Here is a 23492-nt window from a genome sequence, read left to right as displayed (position 1 = left end):
GTAGATAAAATTATTAAAGAAGGTAGTTGAAAGCATGCAATTTAAATTTTCTTCAAGAACTAAGAAACCACTTGGACCATGCTTTGAATTTTGGGTTCTCTGAATTTTAGGCATGCTTTTGATACAGATTGGATGGTCTTACAAATGACTTAATCCTATCTGATATGCACAAGCTAGCAAAATGGGCTAACAGATGTTAGGCACTCTATTCATCCAAATTCAACTTAACAACTTTTAAATTGAAAACCAAAACCAGCTTTATAATTTCTAGCATTTAAAACTTAGGCCTATTTGGCATCATTTTTTTCCTGTTTCTTTTTCTTTAAAAACAGAAATATGGAATCCGATGCAAGAAATATGTTTGGTTATCCTATTTCTGTTTTTTTATTTTTTTAAATAACTTACATTATGTTACAACTTATACGGTATCCAATGGTATTATAGCACAGGTACATGTCAAAGGCTGACCAAGAGAGCAAAGGAATTTTGACATCAGATTTGGATTTAAACCAATTTAGAAGGCTGGTACAAGTTAGTCGAATAAATCTTGAAGATAAATCTTGAATATATGATCAAATATGGCTGATATCATTAAATCTAGACAGATCTGGAAGGATCAAATCCTGGCAGATTACAAAATCTTAAAGATATGATAAAAAATAACTAATATTATCAAATCTAGGCAGATTTGGAAAGATAGCCAATATAATCAAATCTTGACAGATTACAAGAATGATTCCTTTTCTTTATTTATAAAAATCTCTTAACCTTTTAGCAAGAAACGAATATAGATGTATTCATGGATAGGTTCAAAGGATCTTGCTAATATAAATAGGGGTGCCTGGTCATCAGCAAGTTGAAGTTGTAATTTCTCATTTTTCTGTATTAAATACCATAATTTTTCTCTCTTCTATCTTGTTGTTTTTTGAGGCACTTTTCTCTCGAAACAGAGGAGAAGCCATCGTTAGGAGTGGAACATCCTAAAAAATTAGTTCTATTGACGGGATACTAACTCCGGCAATCTTCATCAATGAACGCATCAACCGAATCCTTTATGACGGCCAAGGACTCGACAGAAGTAACTTATCATGGTGATCAACCCTCAGAGTAGCCATCGCTCGAGAAGATGTTCCAAGCTTTTATGGTGAGCCAAATCAATCAGACAAAAGCGATGCAAACCCTAACAAAATCCATGCACCATATCAAAAAGACCCTTTACAAGGAAAAGTTTCCAGCCAGAGAAGAGGAGACCATTATTCATCAATACATTCCGATGCTCCCACATAAGATAATGGTGCCGGATTCCCTAAATCCTTTCACCTCAATCCGAAACAAGACAAGTAGGGTTCAATGAGTTGAGAATACCATACCCCCTTTGGTGTTTACCTAAGGAGGTGAGGTAAACTCCTCACGAGTGCTCAGCCTCCATATGGGAGGGGAACCGCTACGGTGGTATCCTAAATAACCAACCATCCTAACTTGTCTGTTGAGATCGTTGGAGAGATTCACTCACATCATCATACTATCGGACGACAAGCAGCTCGCCAGTCTACAACCGATCGCCTTCTAGGAGGCCCAAATCACACTTTGGGAGTCCTTGCTACCCAAATTAGTATCAATCAGCCCTGCAACTATATTTCTGTGCTGCCTATGATGTTTGGGACTTATACCACCTCTTATAATACACCTTTGGGCTTGACCATTTTTTCCTATGGGGGTGGCCAGTCGAGTATAGGTCCCAAATAGAAATGAGTTGATTTTGCCCAAGATTTACCTCCGACGCATGCCACCAACATTCCGGCTCACCACAAACCTCCTGATAAGATTCCACCTGAAGAGTTGCAGCACCATAGACCTCTTAATAGGATTGACGAGAAACTCTACACTTGCCTCCTACAGTGGTGCTTCGAGTGTGATCGCATCGAGTCTCGAATGACGATGGAGGGAAGAGAGGAGGGTGATGACAGCATCAAGAGAGATGTCGAAGAGTGCTAGGTGGACAGTAGCAATGAACCGTCTGAAGACTTGGATCGACTTGTCAGCAATTACAACTATAATGAGGCCAAGGCATTAACCAAGGAGATCGAGAAGGAAAGCCAAATGTTTAAAGAGGTTTTGAGAATTGAGGAGATTCTTGCCACTAAGCATGATCAATCCGATAGTATCTTGTTTAACTCGTTGAGGAGGCTACAGCTGATGGTGCTTTCTGTAGAGACTTTGAAGGTAACTAAAATTGAAAGGACTGTTAATGGTCTGCGGAAACATAATTCAAAGCAAATTCGCCATCTTGTGCGTACCCTCATTGATGGTCAGAAAGTTTTGGATGATGAGTAGGTCAGTGCGACAGCCGCCATTGCAGATAATTCCCCAACCTCTGTCAATCTTTCTGTCGCAGATAAGGAGGAAGGATTCCCATTGCCTCCATTGAATGAGGGAGCTTCATTAACTATGCAGACCACTTGCATCTAATTATCTAAGTTTTTCGATGGACTGGATGACAACGAAAATTTGAGAAATAATGGAGAGTTTGACAAGAACTGAAAAAATAGAAAGAGGCATCCAATGAACCATGAACCAGTAAGGAAGCAACAACCTCCACGCTAGCCCATTGTTAATGAAGATAGGGGGCAAATGAGGAAACAAGAACCAATGGTGAGACAAACAAAGCCACAGGAAGTCTCTGCTCTCCAAACTAAGTCTCATGGTGTTCTAAGAAAAGAAAGCAAGCCGGTCAGTACTTTGGGCTTGGGAGACCAACAAAGCTACCTTCTGAGCAAAAAACTGATGATGAGATGAAAGCTAAACAATAAGATCTTTCTACTATACAGAGGAAGCCACCAATGATTCCACAAGATAAGTCAAAATATTCTGAAAAGGCATTGGTTCGGACCAAGTTAGAGGCAGCGAAGAGAAAACTTCACGAGGGATACCAGCAAGCTGAGAATGCAAAGAAACAGAGAACAATACAAGTAATAGAGCTGCATGATATACCAAAGTAGAGCCATCACCATAGGCAACCTAACATGAAACCTCGAAACAACTTCTAGAGCTGGGCGTTATTAGTTGTGTCAGTTGGAGTGATAGAACTCGTGAAGAAGCCACATGGGAAGACCATGATCGCTTGGCATTTTTTATTTCCTCACATTGCACCTTGGGGACAAGGTGAAATTGAAGGAGGGACTGTTACAACTTATACAATATCCGACGGTACTGTACCACAGATACACGTCAAAGGCTGACCAAGAAAGCAAAGGGATTTGACATCAGACTTGGATTTAAACTAATTTAGAAGATTGGTACAAGTTGGTAAAATAAATCTTGAAGATATTATCAAATATGGCTGATATCATCAAATCTAGACATATTTGAAAAGATCAAATCCTGACAGATTATAAAATCTTGAAGATATGATAAAAAATGGTTAATATCATCAAATATAGACAGATTTAAAAGGATGACAGATATAATCAAATCCTGACAACTTACAAGGATGATTCTTTTTTCTTGTTTATAAATTTTTTTTATCTTTTTAGAAAGAAACGAATGTAGATGCATTCATGGATAGGTTCAAAGGATCTTGCTAATATAAGTAGCAACTAGAGTTATAATTTCTCATGTTTCTGCATTAATTACCAACAATAACATAATTTTTTCTTCTATCTCGTTGTTCTTGAGGGCACTTCTCTCCCTCAAAGTGGAGAAGCCATCATTAGGAGCGGAACAACCTAACACATTATTTCTGAAAAGTGTGGAACTAGAAAAAGTGGGACTATTTAAAAATAACTTTCATCATCTCTCCTTCATTATTTCTTTTTTGAAATTTCCCCTAGTAGACAATTACATTATAAAATAGTCATAAACAACTTAAGATTCTTAAACTATAAGGATTTTGATCATATGATGGCCAAAGTTGCTCCCATGAATAAATAAGCAACGAAAATTAAAATATGATCTCAAAATTAGAGGTAAAGAGTCTTAATGATCTAACCATATGCATCTACTTCATGAATAATATGATGATCAAGGACCACATCCATTTAACAATGAAAGATAGTTTTTTGTATGATCTAAAGCTCAAAAATTAATGCTTGAAATAGGCCAAGGTTGGCACGAGGCTTGTTGGGTTGGGCTAGCTCAGGTCGTGTTTTGGACCAAGCCTGAGATTGTTCAGGTTGATTTGGGCCTAAAAATGAAGTTCAAATAGGTTTTGGCCCGGGCTTGTGTTGATTTGGCCTCGGCCCTAGCTTAGCTGAAAGCTCGAGCCTCACTTTTTGGCCTGTGGTTGAGCCCAAAATCCAACCTGATCCTCACCAAAATTCATTATTAAGATCTTTTGCTAGGAGTCTTTTGGGTCAAGCCCATCATTTTAGGCCAATTGAACCAACAAAATCGGGTCCAACCTTTTGAGACTTATGCAATTCAGGCTCGTTGGGATTCAGGTTGGTCCTAGAGTTGGGTCATCAGGAATTTGGGAAAAAAAACTCAATCTTATGCCCAGCCCGATGCTTGAAAAAATTTTCACACCAAGTTTAGGCAAGGGTGTGGGCCAGCCCAGCCCTATTGAGAATGAGCTAAGACATGTTTAAGAAGATAACCCCCATCGAATGGTGACAGGTAGCATACATACAATCTGATTGTTAGGACCAGCTTACACTAATCCAATGACATGAGTGTACCTCACCTCCCATGCTATAAATGGTCCCATGAACAAATCAATTATTACAAGCCAAATAATTCCAAATTATTTTTTGAAAGGAATTTGAATCAATGTGGAGTATTATTCCATTTCATGAATGACCAATGATTGGGACAGGATTAGATCTCATTTTACACAAAGGAGGTAGCATGAACTACAATCTATTTGACAATGTAAATTGTAAACTATTTAAAATGGTATTTATGTTTCTTTCATTCTTCATAAATCTTTCCAAAAACCACTGAGAAAGAAAACCACTCAGACGGTCAATCAATAACATAGAAACAAATTAATTTGTTAAAAATGACCATCGCCAGTTCCAATTTTTTTTTGACACTACTGCCTCACATGTTTGATTTCTCGATGATGAGACAAATTATGTAGATCATGCTTATTCTCGCTCAAAATTTTTGAGGTATACTAGTTTCAAGTACCTATGATCTCTCAATGATCCATAATGCAATCCTTTTCAAACGTGTGTTACCTAGGTAAAGTGGTTGCCATGAAAAATCCAACATCAATGGAATTTTGGCAGTCTTCGTCCAAACAAACAAATAGCAACCAGCATTGTATTGGTCCCTGACTCAACAAGTGCAAGAAGAATAACCGTCCAGTACAGAAAAACACATGAAGCCTAATGAACATCAACGCCCAGAGAAAACAGACAAGTACTAGCATGCTCAAATCATTGGCAAACAACCATTCTCCAAATATCAAAAAAAAAAAAAAAAAAACAAGATAACATCCAGACCCAACTTCAAGCATTTAGTTTCTTCTCGCACAAAACATAATCATATACATAATAATCGGATACAGGACCATCTTAAATTTTCAGAAACTGTTCTTTTCTTCCTGGTTCAGTCATCCAAGAATCAACTCCAAATCAAGAACATACTAACAAGAACTTGCAGCTATTCCAGTATACAAGGAAAACAAGACAACTAACAGCAATTCAGCAAGGAGAAGAGAACCGTAACTCCGGGCACCAAGATCCACGAAATTACCTCGATTAGACGCCACCAGCCCTTCGCTCTCCCGCATTAGCAGGAGCAGAGGCAGAGGCAGAAGCGCCAGTACCAGTATCAGCCTCCACCGGCTTCCCGGCATCCCCGGAGCAGCAGGCACCGCCAGCGTGGTGGTGGCCATGACCGTGATGATGGGGAGCGGGGCGGCCCTTGAGCTGCTTCCGCATGTCGTAGGCGTCTTCGCCGTCGGCGTAGTATTTGGCCTCGACGTCGTGGATCTTATATCCGAGGGTGGAGGTGTAGAGGTTGATGGCGGCGCGGTTGCTGCGACGGACGTGGAGGGAGACGTACTCCGCGCCGAAGACGGACTCCATGGCGTTCTGGGCGGCGGTCATGAGCTTGGTGGCGAGGCCGAGCTTGCGGTGGGTGCGGAGGACGGCGAGGGAGGTGATGTGGCCATGGCATGGCTCCGAGGCATCCTCCTCCATCTTGGCCAGGACGTAGCCCACGATCTTGCCGCCGTAGTCCTCGGCGACGAAGAGGAGCTGCGGCCACGACAGGATGTGATACAGATAGTACTTCATCTGGTAGTTCTCTGGGAGGCAGAGCAGGTTGCACGCCTGCATCGCCAGCAGATCCTCCACCGTCGCCTGACGGATGCACACCATCTTCGCTGCCGCCAACGCCGCCCCGGTTTCTAGGGTTTCTTTTTGCTGGCGCTTCGATAGAGGGGGGAAGGAGGCATGACCCAACAGGAAAGAGGGGTCGGGCTGGAAGTGGGCCGGGCTATACCCCTACCCAAGCCCGTCCGAGAAAATATTTTGGGCTTCAAACCGGATTTAGATCTGAATATTTTATAGAAAAAAGAGGTCCGGGCCCGATTGGGCCAATCCAAGCCCAATCAAGGTAAGCTCTTAAGTCGCCACCAGCCCATGCCGTCCCTTCTCCCGATCGACCGCCCCCATACCCTAATGCTCCAATTTGCCGACCTCGTAAAGACCGTCTCATCGCCGGCGACGATGACGACGTTCACAGCGTTCTCATGCGCCGCCACAGATTCGATGCAGCAGAGGTTAGAGGTACGCCAGATTTTAAGGGTTTTATCCTAGGAGATGGAGTAGAGGAGGCCGTCGGAAGCAGTGACGGCGAAGACGACATCGGCATGTTAGATCCAGAGGAGCTTCTTGTGGCGGCGGACGGTGATATAGTTGAAGGGGAGGGGGAGGCGGTGGAGGTAGTTAGCGGCAACAGGGAGGGAGGCAAGAAGGTGGTAGCGGCTGGAGCACTTTCAGATGCGGATGCGATCGTCCTGGTGGGCGGTGAAGGCACGTCTGTCAGTGGAGAAGGTGACGGACTTGATGGAGCTGGCGGCAGGGGCAACCGAGAAGAAGTTGAGGCGGTGGAGGGAGGCAAGGTCGTATATGGAGATCTCAATAGTGGAGGTGGAGTAGAAGAGGGAGGGTCCTGCAATCGCGATGGTGGTGGGTGCTTCATCAGGGGTGGGGAGGAAGGAGAGGCAGGCGAAGGAGGCGAAAATGGAGGGGAGTCTGGAAGGGAGGAGGCGAGGGATTGGAGGGAGGGGAGGGTGATGTGGGAGGCGGAGTCGATGGTGGAGGAGGTGGCGGCAATGCCGTCGGAGGAGCTGTGGTCAGGGGCGGTGGACAAGGAGAGATGTAGGGTCCGAGGCGACGGAGTAAGAGGGGGGTCGGGTTAGCAGTGGTGGTCTGGTAGGACTGAAAGTGGGCCGGGCTGGGCTGGACTATACCTCTATCCAAACTCGGTCTGAGAAAATTTTCAGGCTTCGGATCGGGTTTAGGTCCGAATATTTTAGAAAAAAAAAGGGCCCAAGCCCTATTGGGCTAACCCGAGCTCGATCAAGGCAAGCTTCTAGGTCGCCACCAGCCCGTGCCATCCCTTCTCCCCCACCGACGCCGGCGATGACAACGGCGTTCACGGCATCCTCATGCACCGCCACGGATTCGATGCAGCGGAGGTTGGAGGTGTGCCAGATTTTGAGGGTTTTATCCCAGGAGACGAATTAGAGGAGGCCGCCAGAGGCAGTGACGGTGGAGACGGTGTCGGCATGTTGGATCCAAAGGAGCTTCTTGTGGTAGCGGACGGTGATATAGTTGGAGGGGAGAGGGAGGCGGTGAAGGCGGTCGATGGCAGTATGGAGGGAGGCAAGGAGGTGGTAGCGGTCAGAGCGCTTCCAAGTGTAGATGCGACCGTCTTGGGGGTGGTGAAGGTGTGACCGTCAGGGGAGAAGGCGATGGACTTGACTGAGCCGACGGTAAGGGTAGTGGGAAAGAAGTCGAGGCGGTGGAGGGAGGCGAGGTCGTATATGGAGATCTCGACAGCGGAGGCGGAGTAGAAAAGAGAGGGTCCTGCAATGGCGGCGACGGTGATGGGTGCTCTATCGGGGTGGGGAGGACAGGCAGGCGAAGGAGGTGGGGGATTGGAGGGAGGGGAGGGTGATGTGGGAGGCAGAGTCGATGGTGGATGAGATGGCGGCGGTGTCGTCGAAGGAGGAGCTGTAGTCTAGGCAATGGACAAGGAGAGGTGTAGGGTCCGAGACAACGGAGTAAGAGGGGCAGTCAGATCAGCGATGGTGGCCTAATGGAGGAGGTATTTAGGCATTCGGGCCCAGGCCAAAGATAAGCCCGAGCCCGATTCGAAAGATAAACGGCCCTTATATTTAAATCAAAATCTGACCTGAACTGTTTTGGACTGAGTCTAAAGTCCGACCAGAAATCAGCTCGACCCGACAGGCCTCGGGTCGGCCCAAGCCCAATTCCAGCCCTACGGTCTGGTGGACATGGTATTTAGACATTTGGACCTGAACTCGGACGGGGCTCGAGCCTGAAAGCTCGAGTCCAATCCGAAAGATAGATGGACCCTATATTTAGATCTAAATCTGATCTAAATTAGTTTGAATTAAGTTTGAAATTCAATCCGAAGTTAATCTGATCTAATAGATTTTGGATCGATCTGAGTCTAGTTCCAGCCCTACAGGTGGGAACCGAATTTCCGGTCAATTTTGTCATGGGCCGGGCCTGCCTCATTTCGGAACCCAACTCCCTGGTCGCATCAACGCGGCGAGTCCATAAAAATATAATACACCAAAAAGAACGCGTTTCTTCCTGGCCGACTAATAAACAAATAATAATTTACGGAATTATCTCGTCGAAGGGAACATAAAAAAAGAAAAGTCATAAGAATAGATTTATTGCACCGTGGGACTCGCGTTTGGGGAGGAGACCCCGATCGCTTCATCTCTAAGGAACAATATCTCCGTTTCTTCTTCCCCAGCGTCCTCCATCGCCTACAATCTTTCGAAGTTGCGACGAATTTCGGAGCTCTGATTCCTCCCGAATCCCTAGCGAGGGACGGATCTGTTGATTTTTTTTTCAATTTTTACGCGGAAAAATGTTCCAGTTTTGAGACTGCGGTGCGCTCTTGCAAGCAGAGAGGATCTCTCGAAGAAAGTTCGAATCTTTCGAAGCTTCGAGGAACTTTGGCTTCTGATTCCTTAACGTAAACCCCAGCGGACGGTCCAATTTGCTGAATCTTGGAAGGGCGGCAAGATCTAAATAAGGGATTTTGGAGCGGTTCTTTTGCCACTGATAGCGTTGGAAGCGCCCACTCCTGGGGTTTCTCTCTTTTTTTGGCGTGTAATTAAGGTTCGCGAGGAAAATTCTTGATGGGAGCACAGCAATCCAAGGATGAGTTGCTCTACCAGCAGGTCAATTATGGCAACATTGAAGGGATCAGGGCTCTTCGCAACCAAGGTGCCGGATTGGAGGTAAGCCTTTTCGTCTCTTCTACTGTAGGACTTGGATGTTGGATTCTTTGATATTTTTGGAATTATGGGGGGAGTTAGTTCTGGATTGGATGGTGGAACCATTTTTGCAGTGGATGGACAAAGAAGGGAAGACCCCGTTGATCCTTGCATGCATGAGGCATGATCTCTTGCATGTTGCAAAAGTGCTGATCGAGATGGGCGCCAATGTGAATGCTTACCGGCCTGGTAAGAGGCTTATTCTCGTTCTCACTTTATGATTCTATGGCCATTTACTTTTGGGTTGATGGATTGACTACTTCAAGAAGAAGGGGTATACAAGCATCGGATTCATTATTGTTGTGTAGAGGAAATAGTTGAATGCTTGTGAATCATTTTGCCTTGAAACCCTTTTTCAGTCCAACATTGGTGCGAGATGTTGAACATGTTGCTTAGATTTTTACAACTTTTGGAAATTCATTGAGGCGAATTAGTGATGGAAGCTATTTGTATTGTTTTGTAAGTGCAAGACAAAAACGATTGATATTCTATGGTCCTCATGGTTGGAAAGTAAGAAAATAAATTATTTCCCATTAAGTGTGCTTGGTGTCTAAGGTGTCCGTGTAATTGGGTTGATGTTTGGTTGTTGGGATAAGGTTTAACATCTGGTGAGTTCAAGGATTTTGTTGAGTACCAACATAAGTTAAAGAACAATAACGATTTAGTATATAGCATGAAAGTGTTTTAGATGAATCTAAGGTGCATGGCTGGATGGTGTTCATGTTTGAGTGGGAAAACCTTGGCCTGCTGTGTTGACTGTTAGATATACATGTATTGATATAACCAAACATGGCTAGAGGGGAATTTTTTTTCTTTTGAAGTGTGTGTTTTATCTCTCTCCCTCCTATTTTCTGCATGCATATTTAAACTTGTGGGTTCAACCACTGGTCAGATTCCAGGGGCCAGCCAGCACAACAATGACGATAGATTGATCGAGTGATGCCTGATAAGTTGAGTGAAGTCAAACACACCAATTGGATATCAAATGCAGTTTATCATGATGAATTGAATGGTGTGGGGGCAACTGCCAAAGTGCAATACAAGAAACTCCTGCACAATGAAGCATCAAGATGTGATATGCCTGCTTAGATCTGAGGAGCTAGTGGATCTGGTGGAGAATGGCTATTGCTGAGATGGTCCATGAGCTAGAGTGCCAATGCTCTCTTGACCATAGAAAGTGCTGCAATAAGACTGGAAGGACAAAGTAGCCTGGTCCTAGATCTACGAAGCACTGGACGAGGTTGTCGACAAGATCTCAAGGGTGAAACAGCAAAAAGCCTGAAAATATCTGGCGAAGATGAATGATGAGATCCAGGGAGGAAGAAAAGAAGCCAAATTGGTTCATGAAAATGGTGACCGCTGCAGTTGTGCATGTGAATCATTTAGTCATTATGAGAAGATGCATTTTATCCTTATATTTTTCTTGCCGATGATGAATGTGATTCTATAACTAATGTATGTGTTAAGACTGGGAATAGGTGGTATAGATAGTGCAAGACAGCTTGGTTGATAAGATCAAGGGGCCTATTGGAGAAGGTCAATATGTTGTGATTGAAAAACCTCTTTACATGAAGATGCATGCATCCAAAGTGGTTTCAACATGAGAGACACTAGAAGATTTAGTGCACATGATCATGATGAGCTGAGGAACAAGACGCAAGGTCAAGTCAAAATTTTGGTTGCACATCATTCAAGTTATATCAGAGGTGTACAGCTGTTAAAAGAAGTTTCTGAAGTATTCAGAAGCATGGATGGCACAGATTCTTTCATGAGACAGTATTATATGATGAAAATAGCCCTGTTAGTATTAGTGTATGATGGAATTGATCATCTGAATTGAAGGAGGATGTTGGAATTTAGTCTGGACTTAACCTAAGTTGCTTTGTTTGGAGTTTAGTTGTTTAATAAGAAGCATAGGGGATGAAAGCATATGAAGTGTTTAGTCGAATCCAGAAAAATGCACAGCTAGATGGTGTTTGAGTGGATATTTGAACCTTCTATTCTGATCATGCATATTTGAACCTTGAGGTTCAACATAACCGTGCCTAAGGTTTATTGTTTTCTATGTCAATATTACATATGTACTTAGGTGCTTGCTCTATATGTTGTCTATGCTTTAATTATGTGAAAGCATTATGCCAGAAATCTAATCTATTGACTTTAGGAAAGCTAAAGATCCACTTTATGGAGTTTTTGATTTGAACTTTGCATGTCAAGGCATTAAGCCAGGCTGCTAGTAGATAGGTTCTGACACTGACACCTTACTATTTTAAGAGTTTATATGGTGGTTTAGATCAGCAAAACTTTTTACTTATATATGAATGTTTAGTTATGGAACAGTTGATCATTTGTCATGGGGCTGGATCGTAAAAGTCTTGTGCTTCCTTTTTGCACTGCAGGGTGTCATGCAGGAACGCCACTGCATCATGCTGCAAAAAAAGGCCTCGAGCAGACTGTTCATTTACTTCTCTCTCATGAAGGTAACATTTTGTTTAAATTTTTCCATTGTAAATTTGCACTATCTGCAGATTCTTTGTGAATACTGATTCCCTGCTTAACCTTTTTTCAGCAAATCCTTTCATCATGAATGATGATTGTCACAGGGCACTTGATTTGGCTAGAGAGAAGGGGCACTGCAATGTTGTCCGTGCCATTGAGGTATGCTTGCCAGAGGGTTTTTGACTTTTAACCCAGGTGTACTAGATGATTCATTCTCTTGTTGTATGCTGTTTGTACATTATATGCGGTATCTTGTGTTCAGAGCCGAATATGCCTTTTCTCTGGCTGGCTGAGAGAGCATTATGGGCCGGGCTTTTTGGAAGCACTTGCACCACAGTTGATGTCAAGAAAAATGTTTGTACATATTTCAATTTTATATTTTAAGTTTCCTGTTTGAATGTGATTTATTTTTAATTAAAAAATTGTAGACAGCTATCTAGATTTCAGACTATTTTAAGTTACCGTTTACATTTTATTTGAATTTTTTGCACCTGTTGAAAGGCTCAACATACATGCTGATCATAATTGCATTTATTTTACAGTTGGGCCGTGGTTTTACCTTGTGATTCCCGTAATCCCACAAGGCCTCTGAAGTTTGAATTAGCTATATATCCTGAGCTGCAGGTATAACAAACAAGCATCAGCTTTTGATTTACTTTTCATCATTTCATTTTGTAAACAATATTCTTCTTTTTTTATCCGATAAATGTTCTTCTGTTAGGACTACTTATGATTTTACTATCTAGGGTTAGCTCCTCATTGTCTGAGAAATAGGAAACAAAACGTCGCGATTTTAGGTTTGAACTCAAGGTATGCATGAAAAAAGAAGCAAATATACCTCATGAAACTTCTCATTTAATGATAAATTTCCATTTATCTTGTTAGAGTACAGGCATCCATGAGCACCTATGTTTTATTACTATAATGGATGTGCCGGATCTTATTGTCTGATGCATGTTATAAAAGGTATGTTATGTTTGAGACTTTGAATTATTTAATGTTAGAGGGAAGGGTTGGTTTCTCACCCATTTTATGGCGAACCATGTTAGCCTCTGATTATACATTTTAGTGAGTACGCCTACAAAGTCTGTATGTGATTGTTTATTTTCCTAAAACATGTTTATATAAAGATATATGATCAGTTCCTACTTGGTTTTGGTTTTAAGAAAAGTATATGTAGTATAATTGATCTCAATGAGCTAGAACTTGTTCTGCTTTTGTTTTACACCTTTTCATTGTTACAGAAGGACCTCTTTATTGCATTATGTGCAAAAGAACCTACATGTAAAGGGGTTTGTGCCTAAGCAATTTTTTTCACTTATAGTTCACACTAGTATGGGACCGCGCTATGCAGCGGGGTTGTATAAAGTATGAAGAAAATAACATAAATATTGTGAAATTTATTTTGTCAAGTAAAGAACATATAATATATGATTTGGTTCAAGAAATTTACATGATTATTAATTCTTCTTGGGATTATGGAGAAGAGATGGAGAGGGCTGTGAGAAGTCCAAGAAGAAGAGATGGAGAGAGAAAAGTAGGTGGACTTAGGAAAGGTTGGCGGTCCCTAAGGTCAATCCGTTCATTGGTGCATTGCATGGGTCCTACTTTCATTTTACGACTATCTTCTCTATTTTTAAAAAAGGACTTTGAAACTTGTCCCACAGCTAAGTCTAATTAATCCTATGGAGTATGAATATTATGCAAATTTATCTTTTTTAAGAGCCTTGTACTCAGCACAATCTACCCGGCTAGGCTCCATGCAAAGAAATAAAGGCGCAAACCAGATGCTAATCTTTGTATGACTGCATAATTATTTAAAAAAAATGATCACATAACTTATCAAAAAAATGGCCATATAATTTTTAAAAATTTGTTTGAAAACAAAAAATATAAGTTCGAGAATAGTGCACTAAAATGGAAATGAAGGAAAAAACCAATAAACACTTTCGTCTCTTTTTTTTTTTTGTTAGATTTGATGGCATCACCGTCCAAACACTGTCTATTGTACTCCTCTTACTCCCACTACTCTCTCTCAATTTTGCTCCCTCATGCACTTCACCATACGCAGTCCCTCTCTCTCTCTATCGTTGCTAATGCATGAGATTCGATAATGGCCGTTCATTCTCTGATCTACTTATATTCCTCTAGGCAATCTCCACATCTTGATGTGACGTGATGGGATGTGATGGTGTGATTTTTTTTTTTTTTTTTTGTAGAAGTGATGGAGATGGGATGTGATGGGTGATGGAGTGTTTTTTTTTTTTTTGGTTTGACAAAGGGGAGTTCAGATGGGACGTGATGGGTGATGGGATTTTTTTTTTTGAGGGGGTGGATTTGACAAAGGAAAGTTAAGTAGTTCAGAGCCCCAAAATACGCCCACGTTTGCCCCCATCCTTCTTTGTGATTGTTTCTTTTTTTTTGCTTGAGCACTGCCCCAACGAAGGGGAGCTTAGAGCTCTTAAAGTAGCAACTTGTGTTGCAAAAGGGGAGCTCTAAACTCGCCTTTCATGTATAGAAAGATGTATGGCTTGATCAGTATTATCCAATAAATGACACCTATTGGAATAATTCCTCACTGTCATACTCTGGTTTCACTCGATTTATACCAACGATTAACTAAATTTTTATGAAATCATAGCTGAAGCATCACTAGTACATGATGCCATATCATAATTAATGTATTCAGAACTTCTTCAATCTGATAGTCTGGTAGTGCTATTTTGAGGCGCCTAGCCACCATTTTGCTCAGGAAAAAATTCTAGTAATTGTATAAATACATAAGAAGATAATAGCTTAGTAGCATGCATGCCACTATGATGATGAGACAATCGCTTGGTAGCACCAGTCCTACTGGCTCTGTCTGGTGCATCTTGAAACATTTTCTTTATGTGGTTTTGGTTTAGTATATGGACAACTGAAAATTCTATACCTGTATTGATATAAAAGAGGACATCATTTTAAATTTCTTTGGTGATGGAAAAGGGGGTGCCTTTCTACCTTTTTCATTTCTAATGTATTGTACATTTCTTCCACAAACATAGAGGGAAAGAAAGAGGAATTACAATTTAAAAATCTATCTGCCACCAAAAAAGAAAGAAAAGGAGTATAAGTTAATCTTTATTGGAGAAGAGGTGGGTTGTTCATTTGTTTCTGCTTGGTGTTTGTGCAATATTGAGCCCAAAATTTAAATAATGCAGATAATTCTATCATGGAATTGTTTTGTGCATTTTGCGTATTTGAGTGTGCATCTCTCAAGTTGAGCTGCTTTCTTCACACATTTTGCATGAAGCTTACATATCAATCCTCTGCTTATGCTTATTGTTTTGTCTCTTCAAGAGTAGGAAAACATTGTCTTGCACCATCGCCTTTTTTAGCATTATTGTTCAAATCATTTAACCGTCCTCTCATAAGCACTGAAATTTGGTTCAGGACGTTTAATGCAGTATCATTCAAGGCCTCACTTGTTCTTGGTTGATGACTAAGATGACCATGTTAATCAATATTTCCAACTTTATCTCGTAACTTAGAAAGTTGAATATCAAAAAATGGAATTGAAAAACAATGGACTTCTGAAAAAGAGGAGATTTTCTGTGATGTTAAATGAGAGGGATTAGAAAGAAATGTTGAATCTGATACTCGAATATGAAAGCACAATGAGGTCTGCTGTAGGCTGGATATTCTGTGTCGAAGAAAGTAATTTGTTGGACTTGCTCGGAAAAGAGATGTAGAAATTCAACTCTTATTCTATGTTTGGTTGGAGTCATGATAGGGAGGATGAAAGGGGTTGGATGGATGGATGGCATTTATCCACTATTTGGTTCAAAAAGTTTCAGGAAGGATGGATGAAAAGGAGGGATTGTCCATCTACTCTAGTCCATCGATTTGCATCCTCCCAAATTAGGAGGATGCAAGAAAAGATGGATAGAGCATATGAGGGGTGGACGCTACATTGACAATATTATCCTTTATTAATTTTTGATAAAATTATAACAGTTCTTCACTTTTTCTTTCATTATATATATATATTATGTTATCTGTACTATGAATCCTATACTATTAAATTTTGTTACTAATTATTTTAATTTTAGTATATAATTTTTATAATTATAAGTAAATAATTGGAATTGTCTTCTATTTTTCTATTTATATTTACTATTTTTTGTTAACTATTTGTATAAAATTAATTAACTATTTAAATTAAATCAAATTAATTAGTTATTTATATAATTAATGTATATAAATAAATTAATTCATATATATTTTATTTATAAAATCATATATTAAATTAAATTAAACTAAAATTATATATTTATATAATTTTTATTAAATTATAAATTATGAAGATTATAAGTTTATACATGCTCTACTTCATTACTATAAATAAGTGTTATAAATTGATAATAATATTTTTTTATCAAAAGATAATTTAGTAAAAATGTTATATAAATATTATTCATCCTCCCTTTCATTCTTTCTATACAAAATTGAGGGAATCATTCCCATTTATCTGTCCATGTTTCACCAAACACATGAGAGAATAGATAGAAGATCAATCCATTATCTCTCTTATCCATCCTTTGTACCAAACAGAGGGCTAGAAAAATTCCATTGTTGGAACCTCATTTGCTTGATTTTCTGTTTGTTCTTAACATCAACTTATTGAAGGGAAGTGGACTGCTGTTGTAGTTTTGCTTAATCAAACTCCTATCTTCTATATGAAACTTGGACATGGATCAATATATGCTTCAGCTAGGTAAATTAACTTTTGCAAGTCCAGGTATTGCAAACCTACAAATGAAACATCCTATGAAGAAATATGCAAAGGTTTTAGGATCATGAAGTTAGACTCATTTAGGTCCACCGGCAGCAGCTTCTCATTTGTTAAGATCATAAAAATAATATAAGCCTGGATTCCAGCAAGATTTTCAATAGGCATCTTCAGCATGCTGCTATGAAGATATTGTAAGCAAGGTTGCTCCCCCTCCCCCCCCCCCCCCCTCTTTTGCTTTATATCATTTACTAGTACTTCCTGCAGTCCACATGCACTGCATTAAGAGCTATGGCTTTGATATGAAATAGTAAGAAAGGACTGTTTCTCTGACCATGTAGACATGGGTGTCCTGCCTAGTTTGAAAGGTTTATAACTGAGAGAAGCACTAGGACTCCAGTGATATGCTTTACGGGAAAGGAAGTATCAGGACTCCAAATTATGGACCGTGGAGGCTTTTCCCCTCTTTTTTTCAATTCTCTCTTCTCATTGCATTGGGAATCTAATAAAGGCATGACCATATCCTCCCAACCAAAAAAGTATCAATCTACAAACCTAGAATCCTGCTGCAAGGGGAATGTCCAGCCAAAAGTGCCTTTTTCCCTTTTACATAGTAGAGAAAGAGATTCATGTTTATTTTGCCATGCTGCTGTAGCTCCCTCATTATGGTTGGGGTTATTATTAGCATGCTTCAGTCAGGCTTACTAGAAGTTTCTATCCGTTTGTTAGGCCTTCTCAAATTCTGATTGCTGTTGGTGTCTGGTCTATTGAGTCTGCCTAGTGTTGGTTTTTTAGATGCATGGGTGTTGATCTTAGCTTTTGGATTATTTACTAGACCACTCTTAATTAATCTCTGAGTAACCGTGCTGGCCAAACTTTACCTACTTTTCTCATGGCCTATCAAATTTCAGTTGCGTTCATCACATTTTATACTTAATCACCTGTAATGCAAGCCTGAGCACTATACTTTGCAATATCGTTAAGGACACTAGCCTCCTTTACATCTGATGTTGCAGAAAAATGTTTTTCAGTAGTCAGCACTGTTTCTGAAGATGTTCATAATGAGATCAAATACTAATAAGAACTGTTATTGTTGCAAACTGCAGCATTTCTAGGATAACTGTATGCTTAGGGATCACTGAAATGCATTCCTTTTGAATTTGTGTTTTTAACTTACCATGCCAATTTCTCTTCTTTAAATGCATTCCTTTTTAATCTTTGTTTTCAACTTACTATGCCCTCATGGTGGTTTAACCAGTGCATCAGTCTCCAGAGAATTACTTAATTACATATTCTCATATATGCCAAATTGTCTCTTTTAAAAGACAGCAAGCTTACTTCAGTCTGTTTATTTGGGCATGCAAATGCAACTTAGATGTTTACTGGACCAGAGATGTAGCCTTATTATTACAAATAGAAACCATTTGAGTACATTTTTAGCTTTTTCTTCAGCATCATTCATTTATCCTATCTGCTGAGATTTTCTACTTGCTTTTGACAAAGCAGTAGGCTTCTAGTAATGATGTGCCTAAAAATCTTTGCTGAATGGGACCTGAAATACAACAGCTGATTAGCATGTGAATGCATCTTGAGACCTCCATTAGTCATCCACCATGTCGTCAAAATGGGATTCTTCAACTTTGTAATGGAAGGCCTACAGAGTAACTGTTCATAAGTTGATGTATGACTCAACTTTGCTTGATAGTGGACCAAGTATAGCTCACAGAATTTTCACTTGATGTTTAATTTGCATGAGTTCAACATGTGCAACTCCTTTTCTGCAAATGACTGTTTTTTTTCTTTTGCTTGTTCATGTTAATTTTTTCTACATCTAGGACAGGATATGCAATGACTTAAATTATTAATGTTCCATTGATAATGTTTTTATTGACAAACAGGTTGCGAAGCCACGCATTGTTATTTCACTTTGGAAAGCTCATATCGAAGAACCAAAGTCTAACCAGCCAGATCCTGCTGTGGTTATTGTTGACAAGGCCACTAGTATGTTTCTACATTAAACTTGTTTTTCTTAAATTTTGCTAAATGATGCCCCAAGGTTATCATAAGCTGCAGCCTGGTCACCTGGCAATCCCATGCACAGGCATCTGGCACTTTCTAGGCTGCTAGTTGAGGTGGCAGTCTGGGCAGTGGGCACCTAGGTTGGTGCCTAGGCAGGCACTTCACTGCCTATATGTTGCTTCTTTACAGGGAGGGCTCCTATTTGTGATATTATTAGTCACTTTAAAATCCATCTTTCTTCACATATTTGCTATCCCATAATCCTTGGAGGTATTTATTAGTGTAGGAGGTATTTATTAGTGTACTTCAAAGACTCTTGATCATTGCCATCCATGTTTGGTGCTCGTCATTCATCCCACAGCAGTCCTCCAACAATCTGCCCTTTGTTAACTATTTTGGTGTTTACGTACTCAAATCACATGCTTTACATACTCGATGCTTAACCAAGTTGCTCGACTAGAATATAATCCTTGTAAAAATGTTATGGTTATGCTCGAGGCTTTTAGATATTTTGATGTAAAACAATTGGTCTTTAACAAGGATAGTAAAGCTGCATCATAGGCCTTTGTGAGTCAGAAGTCAGCATGCTACGTGCTGTGGCACAAGCCGGCATGCACCTAGCATAGCACCATGCACTCAGCATGGGCCAATATTGCCACGGCACATGCCGGCCTGTGCTGGTCTACATAGCTGGCACCTCAACCATGGTCTTTAAATGGTATTGTATTTTGGACTCCTTTTGTTTTTGCCCTGATTAATCTGGTGTAGATATTATCTTTGATCATTTTTTGCATTGTATCGATGTCAAAATGTTGTATGAGAGGCTCATAAACATGCTTTCCTTTTGTATTACCATAAAACTTTTGATATTTGACACAACATGAACTTGTAATGTGGCTTCAAGTTGATGAATCTGTTGAACTCCATCCACCTGCCTACCCCGCACAACCCCCCCCCCCCCAACCACAACCCACACCACCCTCTTCCTCTTTCTTAGACCGCCTTTTTTTTGTCCAAATATCTATCTGAACCTGAATGATGAAGAAAATCATAGTGTTTCTTTGTCGTGATCGTGTATTTATGTGGAACTAGTGAAATGAGATCGGGCTATCTGTTAGTTCTATGTTGTTATGGGATTGCTTAGAGTAATGGAGGGTTTGGGTACAACCTACTTAAAATGTTAGGTCCACTTATATCAATCAAAGTAAACGATCTCTGGTTCTATCGATCTTTTGTCACCAAAACTTTGTAGTTAAGGTATCTTCCTACTTCTGTATCTTGATCCTTCTCCCACACCTCTATCCTGACTTCTGCACCTTCTTCAACGGACATCAAATACTTCTTACACTCACTAGAGGAACAGTTTTGTTTCAAATACTTCTTACTACTTATGGTTTCATCACTTTGGAAGTCTTTATGCATTATACATTTTATCTGATGCATAAAGTAGGAATTATGACTGCCAATTTAGTGCAATTCAGTTTTTTTTTTTTTTTAAGAAAATATCTTTTATAAGTGCAATTCAAGTTTTTTTTTAAATATCTCTTATATAGGTGCAGCCTAATTTTTTAAGAGGGTCACTTCACTACTTTGGCATCTTAATATTTTGCTGCATTAATTATGAAGTAAAGGCTAGTTAGATTGATTGCGGATGTCTTATCAGCAATGCCCAAAAATTTGTCCAGTATCCATCAATTCAAGGTTTCATGTTTGTGAAACCATGTAAAAAAAATAATGAATACTATTTGCCTCAAGCACAATTTCCGTTTCTTGTTTTTATTGGTCCATTTACTCTCTTGGCTGCTGATCCTGGTCCCGGTACTGCTTGAAGTGGGGCAACTTGTGCTGCCTCTTCAGTTGCATGTGAGATTCATGTGTGGATGTGCACACATGTGGATGCATCCCCAGACCCAAACACCCACACATTGGAAAAATGAGTGAAAAGAGCACCCCACCCATTCTCCTCTTCCTATCCTAGAGATCTTTCTACTTGAACTTATTCAGGGCCACAATCTATCCCCTCTTCTCTGTTGTAAGCGCACCATGTCTGTTCTATACTGGTTGCTTGCTTTAGTTTATGTCGCCAAGATGGAAATCTTTTGATATACACTTATTGTGTAGGTAGTTGCTATCGGATTCCATCAAGTTGTTGGTGGTAGACTGTAAAATGAATTTATTAATAAATCTTAGAGAAGGTAGTTGGGCAAATTTGAGAAGTTGAACTATCTGGCTGATTATACCATCCTTGACAACAATCCCGTTCTTAGCAGGAATTTTATTGCAACCTATCTTAACCTATCAAAATCTTCCATCTGTAACTAGTATGATATATATTTTTTAGTCTTCATGACTCGTATGTAGTGTAACACTAGGTACCGCAACTGTTTTCATGAGGGCATGTTCTGTTTAGTGCTTTTCAGGCCTGCTGGTTTCAGCAAATCAAATTTAAAGACTCACCACTTATCTTGCTTTCATTGTATATGCAACTAAATTTATATATATATATATATATATATATATATATATATATATATATATATATATATATATATATATATATATATAATTTCGTATGGTTCCTTTTCAGCAGAACATTTGACTATTAAACTTGAGGTTGGCTCAATCTTTCCTCTGCAAATATAAGAGTAGCTACTAACAGTCATTAGTTGTGATTTCTTTAATAATACCATTATAACAGAGAATAAGGCTAGATAAAGCTTGGAGGACATTTTCTCACTGGTTTTTAGCACTAGTTCTGAGTTTTGTCTGTTATTCTGGTTAAAGTTGTGTGTGTTTTAGTGACATTTGGTTTCTTCCGAACCATAATTTGCTCTTTCTACACAGGAACACGGTACAAGTTTTTATCGGCAAATGAAGGTGACAAGCAACAACTACAGTGGTTCTATAATGCATGCCGAGGAATTCATCAGGTAACTACATCTTGTGATTGTTGCACTGCAAAGGATGCAAGCAAATGATAGTGTAAGAATCTATTAGGAATTTCAGTAGGGCAATTCTGGTGCAGACCAAGAATTAGTATTACTGGATGATTTTGTCACCAATTAAGTTTTGGCATGTAAATTCATTACGTGAGGGACCTTTTTCCAACTAAGCTTGTGAGAAAAGAGAGAACATATGGGAACTAAGAACTAATCTTTGAATTTCAGTCAGATCCAGAAAATATGTTGTAAAGAGGGTAAGTAGGTAGGGTTGGCTTGAAGCTTCTCTAGTCACTGCCGATTGTTTCTATAATAAGGTCTTTAAAAGGTTTATTCTTTTTCCGCATTTTAGTAGCAGTACTACCTTTACTGTGTTTGATGTTCAGCAAAATTTCTCTTGCAGGTGATTAATAATATTCCAGTGACACCTGTAGGTGGACCCTTGCCTCCCCCATCACAAATCAGCTCATATGCATCAGCAGCAACAAGCACACATACATCGAACCAGGAAGATGTAGAGTTAGCCATGGCCATTAATGCCTCTATTCAGTCAGCTATAGCAGAGGGAGTGCCTGATGTCCAACCAGTTACTCAGACCAGCAACACTAATGGCTGGGGGGGCGCATGTGATAATTCTACTCACAATGGCTGGGGTCCACCAGATGCTGCTGCACGTTCAAAAATGAATGCCCAAGCACATTTGAACGAGCCAAATACCAGTTCATACAATGGATGGGCTGCTCCTGAAGTTAGGCCAAATAATGGTGCATCACAGCCTACTACCAGCCAACCTGACACTCCAATTATTATTCCATCAAATGAGGCACCTCCTGCAGTTTTGGTTCCCTCTGCTCCACCAATTGTTGAGGAGACATTTTATGATGGACCCATTCACTATCCATCAATAGATTCCAGTCCTGTTGATATAAGCATGCCAACAATAGAGATAAAACCTGCAGCCAACGAAGTAAAAGAAGATAGTGCTAGTTCTTCCAGCTTTTCTAAATCTGGGGACGGTGAAGTTAAAGAAGACAATAATAGTACTTCCGGGTCTTGTGTTATCTGTTTGGATGCCCCAGTGGAGGGAGCGTGCATTCCGTGCGGTCACATGGCTGGATGTATGGCATGCTTGAAGGAGATCAAAGCAAAGAATTGGGGATGCCCTGTTTGCCGTGCCCAAATAGATCAGGTCATAAAGCTCTATGCTGTTTGACTGGGCAATCTGGATCGGAACAGTTGATGAGGATGACAGATCTTGGATGCTTTGTCATGAAGTCCTAAATTTTGTGACCCGATGAGTTAGTCCATGACGTTTATGGATTGTTCTGGAATTTCCGGTGAAGGTAAAAGTATAGTAATATAATATGTATATACTGCACAGATTATGTCAGTAAGAAGATTGTGTTGGTCTCATGCATTCATGTGCCCGAAGCAAGGTAATGTTGTATATAAACAGTCTGTAATGTTGTTATTGTGGACAACTTTATGTCCGTCTTGTTGTTCCAAAAAGACAGTTGTGTTACATGTCTGCCTCACCTTTGGTACAAAGTGATAGCTGAAATTTATTAGCAATCGGTATGCTACATTCTGGTGGGAAAAGGTGAGAAGTTATGTGCAATATTCAACCGAGGCTGTCTTCACTCAATCTTTAATTTTGTAGGCTTGCTCTGCGATCTTTTAATCAATTCCTCGTCGCAACTGTCTCTTATTCTAGTTGTCTCGTGAATAAGAAATGAATTGTCAAAAAAAAATTGTTGCTGATGTG

General features: G+C 40.1%; 2 protein-coding genes and 2 pseudogenes across 2 annotated transcripts; 2 read left to right on the top strand and 2 right to left on the bottom strand.

The window, feature by feature from the left end:
- The first annotated feature begins 1171 nt into the window (after positions 1-1171).
- On the top strand, positions 1172-3239 carry LOC105054555 (probable mediator of RNA polymerase II transcription subunit 26b; annotated as a pseudogene).
- A 2201-nt stretch (positions 3240-5440) lies between these two features.
- Positions 5441-6404, bottom strand: LOC105054492 (N-terminal acetyltransferase A complex catalytic subunit NAA10). Its single transcript, XM_010936019.4, has one exon. The coding sequence runs from the start codon at positions 6327-6329 to the stop codon at positions 5706-5708; it is 624 nt and encodes a 207-aa protein (XP_010934321.1). The 5' UTR covers positions 6330-6404; the 3' UTR covers positions 5441-5705.
- Positions 6405-6575: 171 nt separating this feature from the next.
- Positions 6576-7371, bottom strand: LOC109506412 (uncharacterized; annotated as a pseudogene).
- A 1507-nt stretch (positions 7372-8878) lies between these two features.
- Positions 8879-23249, top strand: LOC105054491 (probable E3 ubiquitin-protein ligase XBOS34). Its single transcript, XM_010936018.4, has 9 exons — positions 8879-9463; positions 9574-9688; positions 11899-11979; positions 12069-12157; positions 12261-12352; positions 12541-12622; positions 18668-18770; positions 21633-21718; positions 22131-23249. The coding sequence occupies exons 1-9, from the start codon at positions 9362-9364 to the stop codon at positions 22938-22940; spliced, it is 1560 nt and encodes a 519-aa protein (XP_010934320.1). The 5' UTR covers positions 8879-9361; the 3' UTR covers positions 22941-23249.
- Positions 23250-23492: the final 243 nt, after the last annotated feature.

Source organism: Elaeis guineensis, chromosome 11 (assembly GCF_000442705.2).
Source record: "Elaeis guineensis isolate ETL-2024a chromosome 11, EG11, whole genome shotgun sequence".
NCBI classification, from domain to species: domain Eukaryota; kingdom Viridiplantae; phylum Streptophyta; class Magnoliopsida; order Arecales; family Arecaceae; genus Elaeis; species Elaeis guineensis.
This window is presented reverse-complemented; position numbering and strand designations above follow the sequence as displayed.